This window comes from Oryctolagus cuniculus, chromosome 15 (assembly GCF_964237555.1).
Source record: "Oryctolagus cuniculus chromosome 15, mOryCun1.1, whole genome shotgun sequence".
Taxonomy (NCBI): Eukaryota; Metazoa; Chordata; class Mammalia; order Lagomorpha; family Leporidae; genus Oryctolagus; species Oryctolagus cuniculus.
Window position 1 is genome coordinate 64817330 of NC_091446.1, and position 20420 is coordinate 64837749.

The following is a 20420-nucleotide window of genomic DNA, read 5'->3' on the forward strand; positions in this document are numbered from 1 at the left end:
AAAATAAATAAACGTAATTTTTCTTCGCAGCTTTGGAGTGTTCCTGTAAGTAGTTTCTTTCTTTCTTTCTTTTTTTAAGTTTTAGTAGGTTTATAAAAGCAGAAAATTTTCCCACCCTAATATCAAGTCTCCTATTTTAATTCGCTCTCAACCTCTGCGCTGGCGTATGTCAATCACCCTCCCGGCCAGCCAGCTACCTCCAGGAAAGAGCGTCCACTTTACCGGGACACTTTCAGGGACGTCGCCGTCCCAATACTGTCCTCAGACGTAAAGGTCTGGAGCCCGCAAGGGAACGGCCCAAAGTGTTTCCGAACCGGCTGAGTGGTATCGACCCGCCGGCGTTCCAACCCAGCGTGGCTGCTGCCCAAACCCCAGCCCACCCCACCCCGCCAAAAAAAAAAAAAAAAAAAAAAAAAAGTAGCAGAGCCTGTTTGCTCCTCCCACAGCCCCGTCACGCTCGTAGGGGTCACGCCGGGTCACGCACGGCGCCGCAGAGCCTGCCGGGAGCTCCGGGAGCAATGGCGACGCCCAGTCTTCGGGGCCGCCTGGCCAGGTTCGGGAACCCGCGGAGGCCTATACTGAAGCCCAGCAAACCCCTCATCCTAGCTAACCGCATCGGGGAGCGGCGCCGGGAGAAGGGCGGTGAGCAATCGGAGCTAGGTGGTCCCCGAGCGACTGGGTAGCCGGGCGGGAGAGGAAAAGGTCTCCTTGTGACTGAGCATCCGTGCATTTCTGGTGCTCCAGAGGCGACCTGTGTCACGGAGATGTCGGTGATGATGGCTTGCTGGAAGCAGAACGAATTCCGCGATGGAGCGTGCAGGAAAGAGATCCAGGATTTCTTCGATTGTGCTTCGAGGGCTCAGGTGACGACTCCTGAGGTTTTCTGCTGGGAGGAGAATTGGGAGGGGAAATACCAGTGATGGTTCTCCTAGGCTTTTACTAGCTTATAGGAAAGGCCCTTACTTTCCTTTGTGAGTCAGTTAACCCATGCCAAAGTGGGAAAGGTTACGGTGTTGCCAGGCGATCTTGATCGATTTACTTCACTGCCTTAAGCTTTAGCTTTACCATCTATAAAATGAAGTTAATATCAATACCCACCTTGTAGAATTTTGTGGGTGTCAAATGAAGTAATGTATGGGAAAACAACTTTGAAAAAATTAAATTGCTGCTCAAAAAGACATTGTTTGAAACAGAGCTCAGGATAGTGGTTTCCAGCCTAGATCTAATTACTAACCAGCTTGTAGGTCCCAAGTCCCAAGTGAATGACACAGATCTCTTCAGGCTGGTTAATATCTTAGTGTGCTTTGTAGGGCATTGTGAGAACCACGGGCTCAGGGCAAGGCCGACATTGGAACTGTCAATCTTGTTCTTTGTTTTCAGGAAGCCAGAAAGATGAGATCACTCCAGGAAGCTTCGGGAGAATCTGGGAGTTTACCCCCCAAGAAACTGAATAAGTTGTTACAGAGGTTTCCTAACAAACATCACATCAGCTGAAAATAGAGAAGCATTTCCAATGGCTGGAATATAGCTTCTGAGGACTGCATGAAGATGTTTTAGAGACATTGATGCCACTGTGCCCTCTTTGAAAGGCATATGCTCTCTTTGAAGGATGCATAAGGCAAACTACTTTATTCTTTGGCATATGCATGGTCCGGATGGAAGTTTTGCTTTATTTTGAAATAAAATCCTTCGAAGGGAACTCGACCTTTTGTTGTGAACTAGGTATCCCTGCCATTCTTGAACCCTGTTTCCTCCTCTAGACCCTGGAAGATCTTTGCTTCTTCTCTTTTCGTGCATTTGAAGTCCTTTACACCATTTAGTGCCTTTGTCTTTGGATGCAAAGAAGACATTGATGTCTGGCTGTATGGAGAGCATTTTGTCATCGCTGAATTTTTAGTGCCTGCCTATTTAGTGCATAGCCCCTACAAGGTGTTCCCTGAATAGTCAAGTTCACAAATTGGCAACCCAGAAGTTTTATAGATGTGTTTTATTTGATTCACACAATTAAAAAGTATTAAAATTTGGGAATGACATTCAAAAATAGAGAAAAAGAGGCAGGCATTGTGGTGCAGCAGGTTAACCACTGCTTGGGATGCTGTGTCTCATAGAGCCAGATTTGAGTCCTGGCTACTCTGCTTCCTGTTCAGCTTCCTGCTGGTGTGCCTGGCTCAGGTACTTGGGTCCTATCATCTGCTTGGGAGACCCAGAAGTTTCTGGTTCCTGGCTTTGGCCTGTCTAGCCCTGGCTATTGTGGACATTTTGGAAGTGAACCAGCAGATGGAAAATCTCTGTCTTTGCCTCTCGTCACTCTGCTTTTCAAGTAAATATTTTTAAAAACATGAAAAAAATTTAGAAAAGCTACTTTTGGCTTAAGAAAAAAAAAAAAAAAAACTCTGGCAATTCTATTTTCTTATTCGCGCCTGGCAGTAATTAGGTAGAGCTGATTATCACTTGTCCCCATTCTCCTCACCACTAGACCCTTGAAGATACTGAAACCTAGGCTTACTCAGCAATTATCTGTGTTTCACCTGTTGATGTCTATTTATTTTTAAAGATTTATTGATTTATTTGAAAGAGTTACACAGAGGGAGAAGGAGAGGCAGAGAGAGAGAGTGTCTTCCATCTGCTGGTTCACTCCTCAATTGGCCACAACTGCCAGAGCTGCGCTGATATGAAGCCAGGAGATTCCTCTAGGTCTCTCATATGGGTGCAGGGGCCCAAGGACTTGGGCCATCTTCTGCTGCTTTCCCAGGCCACAGCAGAGAGCTGGATCAGAAGTGGAACAGCCGGGACTTGAACCGGCGCTCATATGGGATGCCAGTGCTTCAGGCCAGGGCATTAACCCGTTACACCATAGCGCCAGCTCCAAACGTCTCTCAATTTATATGTCTGGTTGCTAAAGGCACTTAGTTTTGTGATTCCCTGATACTGGGAACAGTTGCATAGCATTTTTTGTATTCTTTGCCCTTTTTGCATGATTGAGCTCATCCTTTTCGATGTACCTCACACCTTTAGATGTTGATCCAAGAGGTCAGTGGAGTTTTTAATGCTCCAGATGGGGTAGTTGTTAGGGTTTGCAGCTGTCTTCTCATAGTCCTCATACCCCATGGAGGGAGCACTGGGCCAATGTGTAATTTTCTGTAAACTGAGCTTTTTAGCTACAGTAAGAAGCTCAGTGCTAAGGCACTTCAGACTAGATTTCAGAAATCTTTTTTTTTTAATGTTTATTTATTTTCATCTATTCAAAAGGCAGAAAGAGAGATACACAGATCTTTTATCCTCTGGTCCACTCCCCAAATGCCCACAACAGCCAGAGCTGAGCCAAGCCAAAGCCAGGAGCCAGGAACTTGATCCTGGTGTCCCAGGTGGGCCCCAGTGACCCAAGAATTTGAACTGCCACCTGTTGCCTCCCAGGATGCATATTGGCAGGAATGCTGGGTTGGAAGCAGAGTAGCTGGGACTAGATCTGACACTCAGATGTGAGATTCAGGTGACCCAAGCAGCTGCTGAACCCACTGCACCACAACACCCACTCTAGATGTAAGAGTTCTTAACCAATATGACTCTCAGAAAGAGATACATAAACTTGAATGGGAAAAAATTTTCTATCTTTAACCACAACTGAAATTTAACATTTCAATTCAAACCACATTAGCATCAGCAATACCTATAGGAAATTATAGTATTTTCATAGTTGGTTACAAAGATCTTGAAATAACATTAATTTTTTTTTTTTTTTTTTTTTTTTTTTTTGATAGGCAGAGTGGACAGTGAGAGAGAGAGACAGGTCTTCCCTTGCCGTTGGTTCACCCTCCAATGGCCGCCGCTGCAGCCGGCGCAGCGCGCTGATCCGATGGCAGGAGCCAGGATCCAGGTGCTTTTTCCTGGTCTCCCATGGGGTGCAGGGCCCAAGCACCTGGGCCATCCTCCACTGCACTCCCTGGCCACAGCAGAGAGCTGGCCTGGAAGAGGGGCAACCGGGACAGAATCCGGCGCCCCGACCGGGACTAGAACCCGGTGTGCCGGCGCCGCAAGGTGGAGGATTAGCCTATTGAGCCACGGCGCCGGCTCGAAATAACATTAATTTTTAAAAACTGACTTATTTATTTGAAAGGCAGAAAGGGAGAGAGATCTTCCATCTGTGGCATTACTCTTCAGATGCCTGCAACAACAGGCTAGGCCAGGTTGAAGCCAGGTACCAGGAACTGCAGGGTCTCCCATATGAAGAGGGAGCCATCACTGCTGCCTTCGAAGGGTGTGCATTAGCAGAAACCTGGAATTGGAAGCTGATCCTCTGATAGAGGATGCGGGGTCCCAGGCAGTGCCGAATAGCTGCCCCTCACAATCACATTTATGCTCATCACTAGTTTCAAAGCTAAGGTAGTTATTACACTTATTGCTACATTTTTTTTTTAAATGATTCACTTATTTTACTTGAGAGAGTTACATAGAGAGAGAAGGAGAGGGAGAGTCTTCCATCCCCTGGTTCACTCCCCAATTGGCCGCAACAACCGGAGCTGCGCGGACCCTAAGCCAGGAGCCAGGAGCCTTCTCCCCGTCTCCCAAGCAGGTGCAGGGGCCCAAGCACTTGGGCCATCTTCTATTGCTTTCCCAGGCCATAGCAGAGAGCTGGATCGGAAGCGGAGCAGCCGGGACCAGAACCAGTGCCCACATGGGATGCCGGCACTGCGGGTGACGGCTTTACCCGCCACGCCGGCCCCTTATTGCTAGATTTTTGTCATTTTCAATGTTTAAATTAGGAAGCAGTACTATGCTGAAATTTATTAATATTTTTGTCGAAAGTGTTTCAGCATAATCGTTTCCTTTGTCATTCCTGTATTTTGTGTATTTATAAACAATCTGGGCAGAGGGCCCACAGACTTCACCAGACTGCTGACGGGTTCCCGGCACAAACAAGAAACGGCGACGAATCCCTAGTCTTGAAGTCCATATCCTGAAATCAAACCATATCCTGAAATCAGTGTCTTTCGTGGCGATTCCCATTAGCCCCTGTAAAAAGTCGGCTTCATCGCAGGCTTCTGGACTACAATTCCCTGCAGGTGATGCGGCCCCAGGGCCTATCCGGAGTTAGCACAGTAACTCCATCCAATGGTTCCCGTGAGGCCCTGGACAGCCTACGATTCCCAAAATGCAAGGCGGCTGCTTATGCCTTGGGGACACTATGGACACCAAGTTATTGCTGGGATCTGTAGTCGTTTTGTATACTTTTGGGGGTTAGCTTCCTCTTCACGGTGTCTGAGGGGTGGGCTCAAAGAAAAAGGCAGGAAACGTAGTAATTAAACAAACTTGTCCCCTCCACCCGCCCGTACCCGGCCCTCTTCCCGAGAGCGCGAGAGCGGAAGTGGTGATGGCCGGCGCGGCCGGAAGTTCAGATCAGCTGATGGGGGAGGCGGTGCCGCAGCCGCCTAGAGGCCCCGGCCGCCGAACGCTTGGTCCGGGCCCCGAGTCTCGGAGGCTGGCCGCGATTCCCTTTCGCACCTCGCTGTGGGGCGAGGCCCGGTCCCGTCCCTCTCCCAGGCCTGAGATCTTCGCCCGGCACGGCCGCCCTGAGCGCCCCGACCACTCCCAGCCCCGGCTCGCCCCTCAGGCCCCGGGCCTCCCCTCAGTCCCCGGCCGGCGGCCCAGGCCCCGGATCCGCGGGGGGGGACCCGGCCCCGGGGGGAGCGGGCCCCATGGAGCTGATGTTCGCCGAGTGGGAGGACGGAGAGCGCTTCTCGTTCGAGGATTCGGACCGCTTTGAGGAGGATTCCCTCTGCTCCTTCATCTCCGAGGCCGAGAGCCTCTGCCAGAACTGGCGGGGATGGCGCAAACAGTCGGCGGGGCCCAACTCTCCTACCGGCGGCGGGGGCGGAGGTGGCGGCGGCGGTACCAGAATGCGAGGTGAGGGGGAGCGGGGCGGGGGAAGGGGAGCGGGCAGGCCCTGCTCGGGCCTCGCCCGGGAGCTGTCTCAAGTTCAGAGTGGACGGCAGGACTGTGAGGTGGCTGCCTGTGTGTGTGTGTGTGGGAGCGGGGGAATCCTGCACTGGAGAGCAAGTAGATCTTTTGTTTTTCGTTCTCCCTGGTGGAGTAGGAGAATCCCTTCTCGGACTTGGGAATGCTTCACTGAGTTTAGCCTGAGCAGACCGGAAAGTAGACCACAAAAGAATGCGGGCAGGGAACGGATCGTGAAGTGACCCTTTGGGGTGTGTCAGCCCATTGCCAAGTGCTTGGGAGCTTCTTGCCTCGGGGCGTTGACCTCTGACCGCAGCTGCACCAAGAAGGGATCCCCGACCCCCCAGAGTTCCGTGGGGGCGAACCTGCCTTTGAAAGGAGGTTCCAGCCTCCATAGATTCCCATGAAAAGCTTTGCTGCTGACCGTACCCAATATCTGTCAGAAGCCAGACAGAGATTTGTAGATTGGAGCCTTCGGTTTCCTTGCCTGGGGAAGTGTCCTCGTGAAACACTTTCCATTCTTTTATGTCTGTGGGTTTCTTACATCCCAGGGTCTTTCCTTGAATTAACTGATTAGTGGTGTTTTTTAGAGGGGATGGAGGGGAGAATGACAAGAGAGACTAGCTAGCCTCAGGACCCTGCCTCTTTTGCCCGACTCCCGGTTTGTCACTGGAAGTTGGCAGCAGCAACTGAGTTCAATTTGTGTGGTTGTGCTCAGGCCATTCCAAGAGCCCTGTTTCATAGACTGCTCTGCAGAGATTTCTGGTGTCCCTTTGGGACAGAAATTGACAGGGGTCACTTCTTAGGAGTGACTGCAGTGGTGGTATTGACCGTCAGGTTGGAACACCCACCCACACGCGGATGGTAGGCAGTTTCAGGATTGGTCGTTCTTGGCCCCCCTGCTTTTTTATTTGCATGTGTGCGTGGCCTTGTGGCACTTGCCCATTTTGGGGGAAGTGTCTGCAATCCTGCTGGTGTAGACACACTGGTGTTTTCTTGGACAGGTTAAAGTCTGGGAAACAGGATCAGTTCCACCTGCCCACCCTCTGGCTACCCTCAGTTACTTGTCAAATAGAATAGTTAACTTGTTTTTAAGAAGAGGTTCTTGCTAGTTGATTTTCTGATCTGTCTTCTAATATGATTGGCAATCTGGTAAGAGCTGTAGTACTACTTTTTGATTAAAACATTGTGAAATCCTTCTTGAATGATAACTCTGTCACGTTCCAGGTGATCCCAGGAGCAGCAGCGTGGGCCCCTGGGGTAACTGTCTCCCCACAAGGGCTTCTGTGGGAAGTCAGGGCTTAGGTGTGTTCAAGAGAGCGTAGCCTCTGTCTTCTTGAGGTCCCTTCTTAACTCTGCCCTGCTGTGCTCTGTCCTGTCTTCTCTCCCTCGAGGGGCCTAGAGTCCTCTAGAAGAAAGGGATAGTTAAAACACTGTCAGAGACCAGAGTGCCAGAGGAGAGAAATCGGTGTCTGAAGGGCATGTAGTCTACGGGCAGTTCGACGCCGGGCCACGTGAGCCGGATTGTGAGCTAATCTCCTGGAACACACCTGGCCAGGAGTTCCCTGGGATGTCCCTGAGATCTTCTGTTCTAGGCCTTGGGCAGCGGACTGTGGGCTGGGCATTGTTCGTTCACGCCCCCCCCAGGTGGAGGTCTAAGGGTTAGTATACCATGACAGAGGGTATCTGGGATTTTCACGCAGGTCTCTTCTTTGTTTCATAGTGAGGTGAGGCCCAGGATGTGGCGCTGTCATTAATGCCAAGTAATTGTGTCCCTTTTCATTCCCCTTCTCTTCCCTGCTTTCCAACCTTTGTTTCCAAAGATGGACTGGTGATCCCACTGGTGGAGCTGTCAGCAAAGCAGGTGGCGTTTCACATCCCATTTGAAGTGGTGGAGAAGGTGTACCCCCCAGTGCCCGAGCAGCTGCAGCTCCGAATTGCTTTTTGGAGCTTCCCTGAGAATGAAGAGGACATTCGGTGAGGACTGACGGTGGCCAGTAGGGCCCTGATTTCCCGCTGTCGGCTGGGGGGCCCTAATATCCCGCTATCGGCTGGGCTGGGCTGGGCTGCCCACCTAACAAAGGAGATACTATGTGTGGAGTTGTGGTGAGGAGAGGAAGAGAGAGTGCCGGGGAGGGAGTGCCTAAGGTCCCGTGGCCTTTGCTGGGGTTTGTTCGAGGTTTTTGCTGAGTTGCGCCCATGTCCTTCACCCCAGGCTGTATTCATGTCTGGCCAACGGCAGCGCGGACGAGTTCCAGCGAGGGGATCAACTGTTCCGCATGCGGGCTGTGAAGGACCCACTACAGATAGGTGAGGTTTCCGTCATGTGCTGGGGCGCGCCTGCCTCGCCAGTCTCCTTTGTTGAGACTTAAGGATCACTGCAAGAAGCTGGAGCAGGTCGTCTGAATGAGTGCCCAGGCCGGGCTGCAGAACACAGATCGAGTCTTGGCGGCCCTGCTTGACCGTGTCTGCATTTCTCCCCAGGGTTCCACCTGAGTGCTACAGTGGTACCGCCTCAGATGGTCCCTCCTAAAGGGGCCTACAACGTGGCCGTGATGTTTGACCGCTGCCGGGTCACTTCCTGTAGCTGTACCTGTGGGGCTGGGGCCAAATGGTGCACCCACGTCGTGGCACTCTGCCTCTTCCGCATCCACAACGTGAGGCCCTCCCAATTTGTCCTGGCCCCATCCTACGCTCCACCCCGCCCCCCTTCTCTGCTGCATGCCTGGCCAGTGTGAGCGCCCCTGCCTCCTCTACTCTGCCTCTCTGTCCCAGCTGCAGTTTCAGCAAAGCTTTTCTTAGATGTGCCTTGTTTCTCTGTGTCCGTGTCAGGCTTCCGCAGTGTGCCTGCGTGCCCCAGTCTCAGAGTCCCTGTCTCGGCTGCAGAGGGACCAGCTGCAGAAGTTTGCTCAGTACCTCATCAGTGAGCTTCCTCAGCAGGTGAGAGGGGCTGGCACACGCTCCCACAGCCAACTCCAGGCCCAGGCCTAGTGGGGTCACCTGTGCCGTGTTCCCTCTGCTTTTATCCCTTTTCCTCAGATTCTTCCCACAGCCCAGCGTCTCCTGGATGAACTCCTCTCTTCCCAGTCCACCGCCATCAACACGGTGTGTGGAGCCCCAGGTGAGTGTGGTGAGAAAGCCAGTGCAGAGCACAGTGCGCTGTTGTCAGGTGCACGCAGGCCTTGTCTCGAGGTGACGGACTGCCTGTCCTCAGACCCCACAGCAGGGCCCTCTGCCTCGGACCAGAGCACCTGGTATTTGGACGAGTCCACGCTCACCGACAACATCAAGAAGACTCTGCACAAGTTCTGCGGCCCCTCCCCCGTGGTCTTCAGGTAAGTTGGCTCTCTGCATACTGTGTCTGTGATGGAGGGGGAGCAGCTCTCAGGCTATTGACAGAGTCTTTGTTCTGTAATGTCTGTCCCCCACCTTTTATTCTCTGCACAGTGCCTGGTGCACAAGATGTCACCAACAAATCAATGATGGATGGTGATCACACATCATCAGAATGGCCAGTCTTTAGGGCGAGCAAGAATTATTTTCTTTCTTTCACAGATCAGGAGATTGAGGCAGAGAAGGATGGGGAGTTTTTTTCGAGGACATCTCTTTGCCCCTGTGCTCTAGGCCAAAACCCAGTTGCACTTTCACTCATTTCTTTTTTTTATTTTTGGACAGGCAGAGTGGATAGAGAGAGAGACAGAGAGAAAGGTCTTCCTTTTGCCGTTGGTTCACCCTCCAATGGCCACCACGGCTGGCGCGCTGCGGCCGGCGCACCGCGCTGATCTGATGGCAGGAGCCAGGTGCTTCTCCTGGTCTCCCATGGGGTGCAGGGCCCAAGTACTTGGGCCATCCTCCACTGCACTCCCGGGCCACAGCAGAGAGCTGGCCTGGAAGAGGGGCAACCGGGACAGCATCCGGCGCCCCGACCGGGACTAGAACCTGGTGTGCCGGCGCCGCTAGGTGGAGGATTAGCCTAGTGAGCCGCGGCACTGGCCACTCACTTCATTTAGCCCCATCTTTGACTCAGCACGTTCTGCTCTCTAATTTTCTTTTTTAAAAAACTATTGATTTATTCATTTTGAAGGAGTTACAGAGAGTTTCCATCTGCTGGTTCACTCCCTACATGGCGCAATGGCCAGCGCTAGGCCAGGCTGAAGCCAGGCACTGCATTTGGGTCTCCCACATAGGTGCAGGGGCCCAAACACTTGGGCCATCTTCCGCTGCTTTCCCAGGCACGTTAGCCGGGAGCTGGATGGGAAGTGAGCAGCTGGGACACGAACTGGAACCCATATGGGATGCTGGTGTTGCAGGTGGCAGCTTTACCCACTACACCACAACGCCGGCCCCCTGCTCTCCTATTTTCTTAGTGATGTGAACTCAATGTATCTGTCTTCCACGGAGCCTCCGGCCGCTGCTGAATGGGCATGTCTGCTGCGCCCTCTGAGGGGCCGCGAACCCGAGGGCGTCTGGAACCTGCTGAGCATTGTGCGGGAGATGTTCAAGCGGAGGGACAGCAATGCTGCCCCGCTGTTGGAAATCCTCACTGACCAGTGCCTCACCTATGAACAGGTAATCCCCTTGAGTTGAGCTCTGTGGTGGCTCATTTTCCCTCACCCGCCTCATTCTTCTCTTCAGGGCTCTTGGGGAGGGCTGCTCTGTCTTCCATGGAGCCATCAGCCAGAGCTCACAGCCCTCTTTGTCCCCAGATAACAGGCTGGTGGTACAGCGTACGCACCTCAGCCTCACACAGCAGCGCCAGCGGGCACACAGGCCGCAGCAATGGGCAATCAGAGGTGGCAGCCCACGCGTGCGCCAGCATGTGTGATGAGATGGTCACACTGTGGAGGCTGGCCGTGCTGGACCCTGCACTCAGCCCCCAGCGGTGAGTCTCCCCCCGAGGCTCGCCACAGCCATGCCAGGACAGACCGAGCCCGCATTTCCCTGTACGCTGACATCTACCATTATTCTGGCCCGAGCAGATGCGAGGTGCAGAGACGTAGGGTTCCTCGTGACTTAGGACCCCTTTCACAGCGGCGTTTTTCCTCCGTCCTCCACGCGGCACCTACTTTCCGAGGTTCCTGAGCGTGGCAATGATGCCTATGGGACAGGCTCCACAACTGTTCCTCTGTGTCCTTTCTCTGTATTCTTTGAGGCACACACATGCCCTCCTTTCCCTTCTCTGTGCGGAGTGTACCCTGCTCCCCTCCAGCAAACCCTCCCTCTGTTCCCACAGCCGCCGGGAATTGTGTGCGCAGCTGCGCCAGTGGCAGCTGAAGGTGATTGAGAACGTAAAGCGGGGACAGCACAAGAAGACCCTGGAGAGGCTCTTCCCTGGCTTCCGGCCAGCCGTGGAGGCCTGCTACTTCAACTGGGAAGAGGCCTACCCACTTCCTGGTGTTACCTACAGCGGCACTGACCGGAAGCTGGCACTCTGCTGGGCCCGGGCCCTGCCCCCTCGGCCAGGTGCCTCACGTTCTGGGGGCCTGGAGGAATCCCGTGATCGGTCCCGACCTCTTCCTACTGAGCCAGCTGTGCGGCCTAAGGAGCCTGGGGCCAAGCGCAAGGGATTGGGTGAGGGGGTTCCCTCATCGCAGCGGGGTCCCCGCCGCCTCTCCACTGAAGGGGGAGATAAGGCTCTGCATAAGATGGGTCCAGGTGGGGGAAAAGCCAAGGCACTGGGAGGGTCTGGCAGTGGCGGCAAGGGCTCGGCAGGCAGCGTGAGTAAGCGACGGCTGAGCAGTGAGGACAGCTCCCTGGAGCCAGATCTGGCAGAGATGAGCCTGGATGACAGCAGCCTGGCCCTGGGTGCAGAAGCCAGCACCTTTGGCGGATTTCCCGAGAGCCCTCCACCCTGCCATCCCTCTGGTGTGTCTCGAGGGCCTTCTGCCTTCCTTCCTGAGCCCCCAGATACTTATGAAGAAGATGGGGGAGTGTACTTCTCCGAGGGGCCTGAGCCTCCCACAGCCTCTGCTGGGCCCCCTGGTCTGCTGCCTGGGGAGGTCTGCACCCGGGACGAACTCCCTTCCACAGATGAGAGTGGCAACGGGCTCTCCAAAACCAAAGAGGCAGCCCCAGCAGTTGGAGAGGAAGATGACGACTACCAGGCTTATTATCTGAATGCCCAGGATGGGGCTGGGGGCGAGGAGGAGAAGGCCGAGGGCGGGGCTGGGGAGGAGCACGACCTGTTTGCTGGGCTAAAGCCGCTGGAACAGGAGAGCCGCATGGAGGTGAGGGGACTTGGGACTGAGGGAGGGAGAGCTGGGTACCCCTTAGCCACAGCTGGGAGGGTCTCCCCCCGCCCCCCCCAGCCCCAGGTGGGAGTGTCAGGATGCTCAGCATGACTGTTAGAATCCCATAGCTGGCTGCAGTCCACATGCTTCCCTGCTGCCACACTGACTTCTCTGAGATGCCTCCTCACGTCACTCTGCTGCTGAAAGCAAGCAGATTCCCACTGCCCTGAGGATAAGCATGAAGATCCTTGGCATGGTGTAGGAAGCTTTGCTCGGTCTGATCTCTGCTTGCTTCTCCAGCCCCGTCTGGCTGCTCTGTCCTCATACTGCAGTCTGCTGAGCCTCTCCCACAGCCTGCCATGCCCTTCCTGCTCCGTACTTCTGTGTGGATGAGCCTTTTGGCTAGAATGCACTTAGCCTATCTGGCCTGGTTAGCTCCTGTCTCTTTGGGTCTCAGACATCTTGAAGTTCACTTCCTCTGGGAAGTCGCTTTGTACTGCTCCCTTGCCCCAAGTTCCAATGGGGTATCCTGCCTGCTTGCTTAGTTGCTGGCATCACACTGGCTTGTGTGTTTATGTGTTTGTCTCTCTGATCAGGTTGAGCTTCTGTGGTATACTGGGACTAGCCCAGCATACAGCAAGTGCTCAAGGAATGTTTGTTACATGAGTGAAAATTGTGCCCCACCCCTCCCTGCAAGTTGAGGCTTCAACCTGTCTGGCCCCATGTCCTCTCTCCAGGTATTATTTGCCTGTGCTGAGGCCCTGCATGCGCACGGCTATAGCAGTGAGGCCTCTCGCCTCACGGTGGAGCTTGCCCAGGACCTGCTAGCCAACCCACCCGACCTCAAGGTAGAGCCGCCCCCTGCCAAGGTGAGAGAGACCCCCTTGCTCTACCTTCCCCAGCCCCACTTACCTGAATCCTATTCCCACGCCCCACCCAAGTGAGAGCCTCCTACTGTCTCTACCGAAGAGAGTCAGACTCATCTGCCTGCCTCCTTGTGCTTCCCTCTCCAGGGCAAGAAGAACAAGGTATCCACAAGCCGTCAGACATGGGTGGCTACCAACACCCTGACCAAGGCAGCCTTCCTGTTGACGGTGCTAAGTGAGCGCCCAGAGCATCATAACCTGGCCTTCCGAGTTGGCATGTTTGCCTTGGAGCTGCAGCGGCCCCCAGCTTCTACCAAGGCCTTGGAGGTGAGCGCTTCCATCCGAGCCTCATACTTCAGTCTCCTCAAAGCCTGGCACCTTGACCTCCATGCAGGCCTGGGGGTCTGAGTCCACTTCTGTGCACAGGTGAAGCTAGCATACCAGGAGTCTGAGGTGGCCACTCTACTCAAGAAGATCCCTCTGGGTCCCAGTGAGATGAGTACCATGCGGTGTCGAGCTGAAGAGCTTCGGGAAGGGACGCTCTGTGACTATCGGCCTGTGTTGCCCCTCATGTTGGCCAGTTTCATCTTTGATGTTCTCTGTGCTCCAGGTATGGTGCCTGACCCTAGAATAAGTGGGGAACTGGGTAGAGATAACTTTTTCTAAGGAAAAATCAAGAGTACCAAGGTTCTGAATCACTTTTAGGACCCATCAGGCATGGGTAGGTCTGGGATGATGAGGGTCTTGGGTTCCCTTGTGTTCTTTCCCATGGTTCTTCTAACTTACCCCAACTTTGATCCAGTGGTTTCTCCCACGGGTTCCCGGCCCCCAAGTCGCAACTGGAGCAATGAGATGCCTGGGGATGAGGAACTGGGATTTGAAGCAGCAGTTGCTGCCTTGGGTAAGTCTTTCAGTGCCTTGAGTACATCCATGAGCTAAGCCTGGCCCAGGCCTTGGAGGACATGAGAACTGGGCATTGCTCCTGAGGGGTTATATGATAATGGGAAAGTCAGCATGATATGGGTAAGCCATCTGATGCCTCTTAGACACTCAGAAATTCAGGGCATTGGAAGCTATGGGTGTTGACTGCTGCAACGCAGCAAAACAAATTTAGAGAAGGGCCTGGAGGGTAGCAGAATGTAGGAAGTGAATTCAAAGATGAATGAGTTCCGGATAGGGGACTGCCATGGGTAGAGACATAGCTGCAATACAGTCCTCGTGAGAAGACGTCCCCAGAGTGCTAGGTTGCATGCTGGGTAGGCAGAGCAGACAGGTTGTAAAGGTCTCAAAAGCAGACCAGAGCTTAGATTGCATGTAGCAGGCGGTGGGAACCTTCTCCAGGTGATGTGGTGTGGACCAAGGGAACTCCTTACATCACGTGCCAGGGGTTGAGGAGTGCTGTGTTTGCTCGTGCTGTCTGGGGGGGTAGGGCCACTGCCAGGCCCCATGAGGCCCACCTTTCCACAGGCATGAAGACAACTGTGAGCGAGGCAGAACATCCCCTCCTGTGTGAAGGCACACGTCGGGAGAAGGGTGACCTGGCGTTATCACTGATGATCACTTACAAGGACGACCAGGCCAAGCTCAAGAAGGTAAGGGACAGAGGCACTAGGCTTTTGATGTAACAAGAAAGCCTCATCCTTTCTCAGGGGTTTCCTGTATAATGAGAAAAGTGGTATTCTGCCCATAGGAGTTAAGTAGGAAGTCACTGGGACATTACATAAAGAACAAGAGACGGTGTGGGTGTTGTGGTGCAGCAGTTAAGGTGCCACCCATCCTGTGTCTGAGTGCTGGGTTTGAGTCCTAGTATCTGCACTTCCAATCCAGTTTCTTTCCAGTGTGTACCCTGGGAGCAGCAGATGATGGCTTTAAGTACTTGGCTCCCTGCCACCCACATGGAAGACCTGGAGTTCTGGGCTCCTGGTTTTGTCCTGGCCCAGTTATGGCTATTGCTGGCATTTGGGGAGTGAACTAGCAGAGGGTAGATCCCTCTCCATCTGCCTCTCCAGCACTCAGTCTGTTTCTTTGAAATAAAATGGGGGAAAAAAAGGGCCATTGGGGTGTTTGGGTGTGGGGTGTAAGAGAGGCAGAGGCATAAGGTCCTTCATTCATTTATTGCTTAATATTCATTGAACATCAGGATATTCAGTCCTGCAGCACTAACAGAGAATACCAAGGTACAAGAGTCAAGGTCATCCTGTAGTAATAACTGGGGAGAGCTTCCTGAGGAGGTGGCATCAGGCTGTTTCAAGGAGAAAGGTGGGCAACAGAAGTTGGGGGACAAAGGGCATCCTTTCACCACTTCTCTTTCCTTCAGATCTTGGATAAACTTTTGGACCGAGAGAGCCAGACACATAAGCCACAGACGTTGAGTTCTTTCTACTCATCTAGCCGCCCAGCAGCCGCCAGCCAGAGGTCTCCGTCAAAGCACGGGGGCCCGTCTGCCCCTGGGGCCCTGCAACCACTGACCTCAGGCTCTGCAGCAGCTGCTCAGCCAGGGAGTGTGGCAGGGGCTGGGCCAGGCCCCACTGAGGGCTTCACAGAGAAGAATGTGCTTGGTGAGGTGTGGGCACTGGGCAGGGGGAATGAATGGTATAGAGCCACGTGGGGTTCCCTTTCCTAGGCTCATCCCGATGTCCTACTTTTCCCACCTAGAAAGTTCCCCCCATTCCCCCTGTGAAGGTCTTCCATCTGAGGCAGCTTTGACCCCAAGGCCGGAGGGGAAGGTTCCCAGCCGTCTGGCACTTGGCAGTCGAGGAGGCTACAATGGACGGGGCTGGGGCTCCCCAGGGCGGCCTAAGAAGAAGCATACAGGTAGGACCACTTGTAGGATGGCATAACAGGACAGACAGTCCTCAGGGTTACAGCCTGCTTCTGAGACTCGTGATTTCTGAGACTTAACTTGTCTTGGGGGGTTAGGTATGGCCAGCATTGACAGCAGTGCCCCTGAAACAACATCGGACAGCTCCCCCACCTTAAGCCGGAGGCCACTTCGAGGGGGCTGGGCCCCCACCTCCTGGGGTCGAGGACAAGACAGTGACAGCATTAGCAGCTCTTCCTCAGACTCCCTGGGCTCCTCATCCTCCAGTGGAAGTCGCCGAGCCAGTGCCAGTGGAGGGGCCCGGGCCAAGACGGTTGAGGTTGGCAGGTCAGTGGGAAGAAATGCCAGTCTCCCCTGATCCAGCCCACCCTGAGCCACATCCCTAGTGTAATTCAGCCACTGCCCCTCCCTTCAACATCCTCACTTACCCTGGTCCTTCACAACCTACCTGGAACTCCCATTTCAAAGAAACCCCAACCCCGTCCCTACCCCATCGCCCCTTCAGGTACAAGGGCCGCCGCCCCGAGAGTCATGCCCCCCATGTACCCAATCAGCCATCAGAGGCAGCTGCACACTTCTACTTCGAGCTGGCGAAGACGGTGCTGATCAAGGCAGGGGGCAACAGCAGCACTTCCATTTTCACACATCCATCTTCCTCAGGGGGCCACCAGGGTCCTCACCGCAACCTGCACCTTTGCGCCTTCGAGATCGGGCTTTATGCCCTTGGCCTGCACAACTTTGTCTCTCCCAACTGGCTCTCCCGTACCTATTCTTCCCACGTTTCTTGGATTACAGGTAAAGCCAGTGTCCTGACTTGGGTATGGGAGGGAGATATAGTCGTGGAGAAGAGCTTTTGTAAAGCTCCAACAGGAGAGACATTATTCCCATGGCCCAGTGGTGCCTGTGCTAACCCCACTCTGCTCTTCTCCCCTATCCCTGAAGGCCAGGCAATGGAGATCGGCAGCGCAGCCCTGACTATACTGGTAGAGTGCTGGGATGGACATCTGACACCCCCTGAGGTGGCGTCACTGGCTGACAGGGCATCACGGGCACGAGACTCCAATATGGTGAGGGCGGCAGCAGAGCTGGCCCTAAGCTGCCTGCCTCATGCTCATGCGCTGAACCCCAATGAGATCCAGCGGGCCCTGGTGCAGTGCAAGGAGCAGGTATTTCTACATGCAATCTGGGAGCTTGCTCTGGAGCTTCTGAGCAGGGAGGATGGGGATGGGAAAGCTGAAGGCCCAGCTCTTTAGTTCCACATCCTGGAGTTTACAGATTATCCAGTTTGTCCCGTTACAGTGACATTTTACATATTACAGTTTGAATATCCTGTATTTGAAGTGCTTGGGACCAGAAGTGTTTTAAGATTTTGGATTTTTATTTTTGTGTATTCACATAAACATAATGAGATATCTTGGGGCTGGGACCCAAGTCTTAACTTGAAATTCGTTCGTTTCATGTGTACCTTATGCACATAGCTTGAAGGTAATTTTAGAGAAGAGTTTAATAATTCTGTGCATGAAAGAAAGTTTCATGGCTGGAATTTTCACTTGTGGCATCATGTCAGTGCTTAAAGGATTTTGAAGATTTCGCAGCATTTCAGATTTTTGGATTAGGGATATTTAGTCTGCAATTACATTTTCATATCCGTCATCTCCTTTACCTAGCAACTGTATGGTTAGGACTATTCCTATTTTACAGGTAAGGAAATAGAGGCTTATACTTTAGGGACCAAGATGATCACCTATGAAGGAAAATTTAAGGCAGGCTTTAGAGATTACAAGGCTTAGATGGGAGGATGTGGAACTGGGACTGTAACTTGGGTTTGACTCCTGTCGGTCAGCAAGTACAATCTGTGCACATTCACTGCTGTGATACTGAGTACTGACCCTGACCTCTAATGTCTCCCTGGGAACCAGCCTACTCTGAGGGGAGACAGTGGAATGTCATCTGAAACCATCTCTGGGGTAAAGTCTACCCACTAACGCTCTGTTGCCCCTCCCTTCCAGGACAACCTGATGTTGGAGAAGGCCTGCATGGCAGTGGAAGAGGCGGCTAAGGGTGGGGGCGTATACCCCGAAGTATTGTTTGAGGTTGCTCACCAGTGGTTCTGGCTATATGAGCAAACAGCAGGTGGCTCATCCACAGCCCGCGAAGGGGCTACAAGCTGTAGTGCCAGTGGGATTAGGGCAGCTGGGGAGGCTGGGCGGGGGCTGCCTGAGGGCAGGGGGGGCCCGGGGACTGAGCCAGTTACAGTGGCGGCAGCAGCAGCAGCAGTGACAGCAGCAGCCACCGTAGTGCCAGTCATCTCAGTCGGGTCCAGTTTATATCCAGGTCCAGGTCTGGGGCATGGTCACTCTCCTGGCCTGCACCCCTACACTGCTCTACAGCCCCACCTACCCTGTAGCCCTCAGTACCTCACACACCCAGCTCACCCTGCCCACCCCTTGCCTCATATGCCCCGGCCTGCTGTCTTCCCTGTGCCCAGCTCTGCATACCCACAGGTGAGACCAGAGTTCTGCTGGGGGTAGGGCTTGTGGGAGTTCACTGGGGGTTGGGGCAGGGTACCCTAGGAATATCATGGGGCTGCCCCAAGCATCTTAGGTGGGGGGAGTCTGAGGGGACCTAGCTCAACTTAGATGATAAATGTAGGGACTCCCCTATGGGGTGAAGGAGGAGAGCTACATCATAGTAACATCGTGTTCTCCTTTTTCCTTCCCTTCTCTAGGGTGTGCATCCTGCATTCCTGGGGGCTCAGTACCCTTACTCGGTGACTCCTCCCTCACTTGCTGCCACTGCTGTGTCTTTCCCCGTCCCTTCCATGGCACCCATCACAGTACATCCCTACCATACAGAGCCAGGGCTGCCACTGCCCACCAGTGTGGCCTGTGAGTTGTGGGGACAGGGAGCAGGTGAATGGAGGGGAGGGAGCCTTCTCCTTTGGTCTGCCCCTGCCTGGACTTTGAGCCGCTCACACGCCTGTCATCCCACCCTAGTGAGCAGCGTCCACCCAGCATCCACATTTCCAGCCATCCAGGGTGCCTCACTGCCTGCCCTGACCACGCAGCCGAGCCCTCTGGTGAGCGGGGGCTTCCCACCGCCCGAGGAGGAGACCCACAGTCAACCAGTCAATCCGCACAGCCTGCACCACCTGCACGCTGCCTACCGTGTCGGTGAGAGGTGGTCCCTTTCTGCGCTTCTACCCGCACCTGTGCCACAGGCTCTTCAGGAATCCCCTTCCAGCAGCTCTTGTTTTTTGCAGGCTTGGGGCAGAGGGGGAGGAGAAAGCAACCCACCAGGGCTCACCTTTTATCTCCTAGGAATGCTGGCGTTGGAGATGCTGGGTCGCCGGGCACACAACGATCACCCCAACAACTTCTCCCGCTCTCCCCCATACACTGATGATGTCAAATGGTTGCTGGGGCTGGCAGCAAAGCTGGGTAACACCTCCCCTCCCCAGGACCATAGTCCTCCCATCCGTTCCCCTCCCCACCTTCCTATCCCAGACCTCCTTCCTAGCTCTTGCTCAGAGTTGAGGCCTTGGTCGGGTACGTGTGCGGGCGTGGGGGGCGGAGGGCTACCTCAGCTCCTGGGGTGGAGGGAGGCTTTCGGCCAGGCCAGAGCTGAGATCTATAAGTTGGGTCCCTAGGGCAGAGGTGGCCACCCCCGTCTCATGCCCCTCCCCCTGCCCCCCAGGAGTGAACTACGTGCACCAGTTCTGTGTGGGGGCAGCCAAGGGGGTGCTGAGCCCGTTTGTGCTGCAGGAGATCGTCATGGAGACGCTGCAGCGGCTGAGCCCTGCTCATGCCCACAACCATCTGCGTGCCCCGGCCTTCCACCAACTGGTGCAGCGCTGCCAGCAGGCATACATGCAGGTGACAGTCCAAGAAGTATGGAGCTGGGGGAAGAGAAGGACCTCCTGGGCCGGCACAGAGCAGCTTGTGCAGCATGGGAGGGAGGAGGGGATGGACTCGGTGCTGTGCACTGAGGTTCCTCCCCGGCTCGTTTTCCCACAGTACATCCACCACCGCTTGATCCACCTGACCCCTGCCGACTACGACGACTTTGTGAATGCGATCCGCAGTGCCCGCAGCGCCTTCTGCCTGACACCCATGGGCATGATGCAGTTCAACGACATCCTGCAGAACCTCAAACGCAGCAAACAGACCAAGGAGCTGTGGCAGCGGGTCTCACTCGAGATGACCACCTTCTCCCCCTGAGTCTGGCCCCCATTGGGCCCTATACAGGGACACAGGCCTGTGGCTATGGGGGCCTTTCACACAGTGGGAGTGAATCTTGGCTGGACAGATCATCCCCACTCAGTTCCCTGGTAGCCCAGACTGGCAGCTGCTCTTGGGCTGTAGCTTGGGGCCAAGATGTCTCAGACCCTAGAAGCCTAGGGCTGGGAGAGACAGCCCTGTCTGGGAGGGGGCGCTGGGTGGCTTCTGGTATTTATTTGGCATTTATAAATATATAAACTCCTTTTTTACTCTAGATTGCCTGGATTCCTCCTTTCTTTGCCTCCATCTGTGGTTAAACCTTGAGCTAAGG

The 20420-nt window shown here is 54.2% G+C and overlaps 2 protein-coding genes across 7 annotated transcripts; both read left to right on the forward strand.

Annotated features, from left to right (window-relative positions):
• The first annotated feature begins 219 nt into the window (after positions 1-219).
• Positions 220-1699, forward strand: CHCHD1 (coiled-coil-helix-coiled-coil-helix domain containing 1). The gene is made up of 3 exons (XM_002718411.5): positions 220-642; positions 745-863; positions 1381-1699. The coding sequence occupies exons 1-3, from the start codon at positions 519-521 to the stop codon at positions 1492-1494; spliced, it is 357 nt and encodes a 118-aa protein (XP_002718457.2). The 5' UTR covers positions 220-518; the 3' UTR covers positions 1495-1699.
• A 3704-nt stretch (positions 1700-5403) lies between these two features.
• On the forward strand, positions 5404-20363 carry ZSWIM8 (zinc finger SWIM-type containing 8). Of its 6 annotated transcripts, none has more exons than XM_051823189.2 (26): positions 5404-5901; positions 7776-7929; positions 8168-8262; positions 8437-8609; positions 8785-8892; positions 8992-9073; positions 9167-9287; positions 10263-10521; positions 10659-10834; positions 11186-12179; positions 12920-13051; positions 13196-13375; positions 13475-13658; positions 13851-13949; positions 14516-14640; positions 15366-15606; positions 15704-15862; positions 15968-16196; positions 16375-16664; positions 16812-17035; positions 17879-18373; positions 18598-18757; positions 18866-19042; positions 19190-19309; positions 19634-19744; positions 19886-20363. In XM_051823189.2, exons 1-26 carry the CDS (start codon positions 5694-5696, stop codon positions 20344-20346), a joined length of 5757 nt encoding a protein of 1918 aa, XP_051679149.1. In that variant the 5' UTR covers positions 5404-5693; the 3' UTR covers positions 20347-20363. The 6 variants fall into 6 exon arrangements, with proteins under 6 accessions (XP_051679149.1, XP_017204186.1, XP_051679150.1 ...); XM_017348697.3 differs by having other exon boundaries at positions 5554-5901; positions 19566-19744; XM_051823190.2 differs by having other exon boundaries at positions 5554-5901; positions 12920-13030.
• Positions 20364-20420: the final 57 nt, after the last annotated feature.

What these genes read in the sequence shown, in the direction of transcription:
- CHCHD1 (XM_002718411.5), top strand. Translation starts at nt 519, where the DNA reads ATGGCGACGCCCAGTCTTCGGGGCCGCCTGGCCAGGTTCGGGAACCCG. An exon ending in GCGGCGCCGGGAGAAGGGCG is followed by an intron (nt 643 to 744) that starts GTGAGCAATCGG and finishes CTGGTGCTCCAG; the next exon opens with AGGCGACCTGTGTCACGGAG. An exon ending in ATTGTGCTTCGAGGGCTCAG is followed by an intron (nt 864 to 1,380) that starts GTGACGACTCCT and finishes CTTTGTTTTCAG; the next exon opens with GAAGCCAGAAAGATGAGATC.
- ZSWIM8 (XM_051823189.2), top strand. Translation starts at nt 5,694, where the DNA reads ATGGAGCTGATGTTCGCCGAGTGGGAGGACGGAGAGCGCTTCTCGTTC. An exon ending in GCCTAAGAAGAAGCATACAG is followed by an intron (nt 15,863 to 15,967) that starts GTAGGACCACTT and finishes TTGGGGGGTTAG; the next exon opens with GTATGGCCAGCATTGACAGC. An exon ending in GCCAGCAGGCATACATGCAG is followed by an intron (nt 19,745 to 19,885) that starts GTGACAGTCCAA and finishes GTTTTCCCACAG; the next exon opens with TACATCCACCACCGCTTGAT.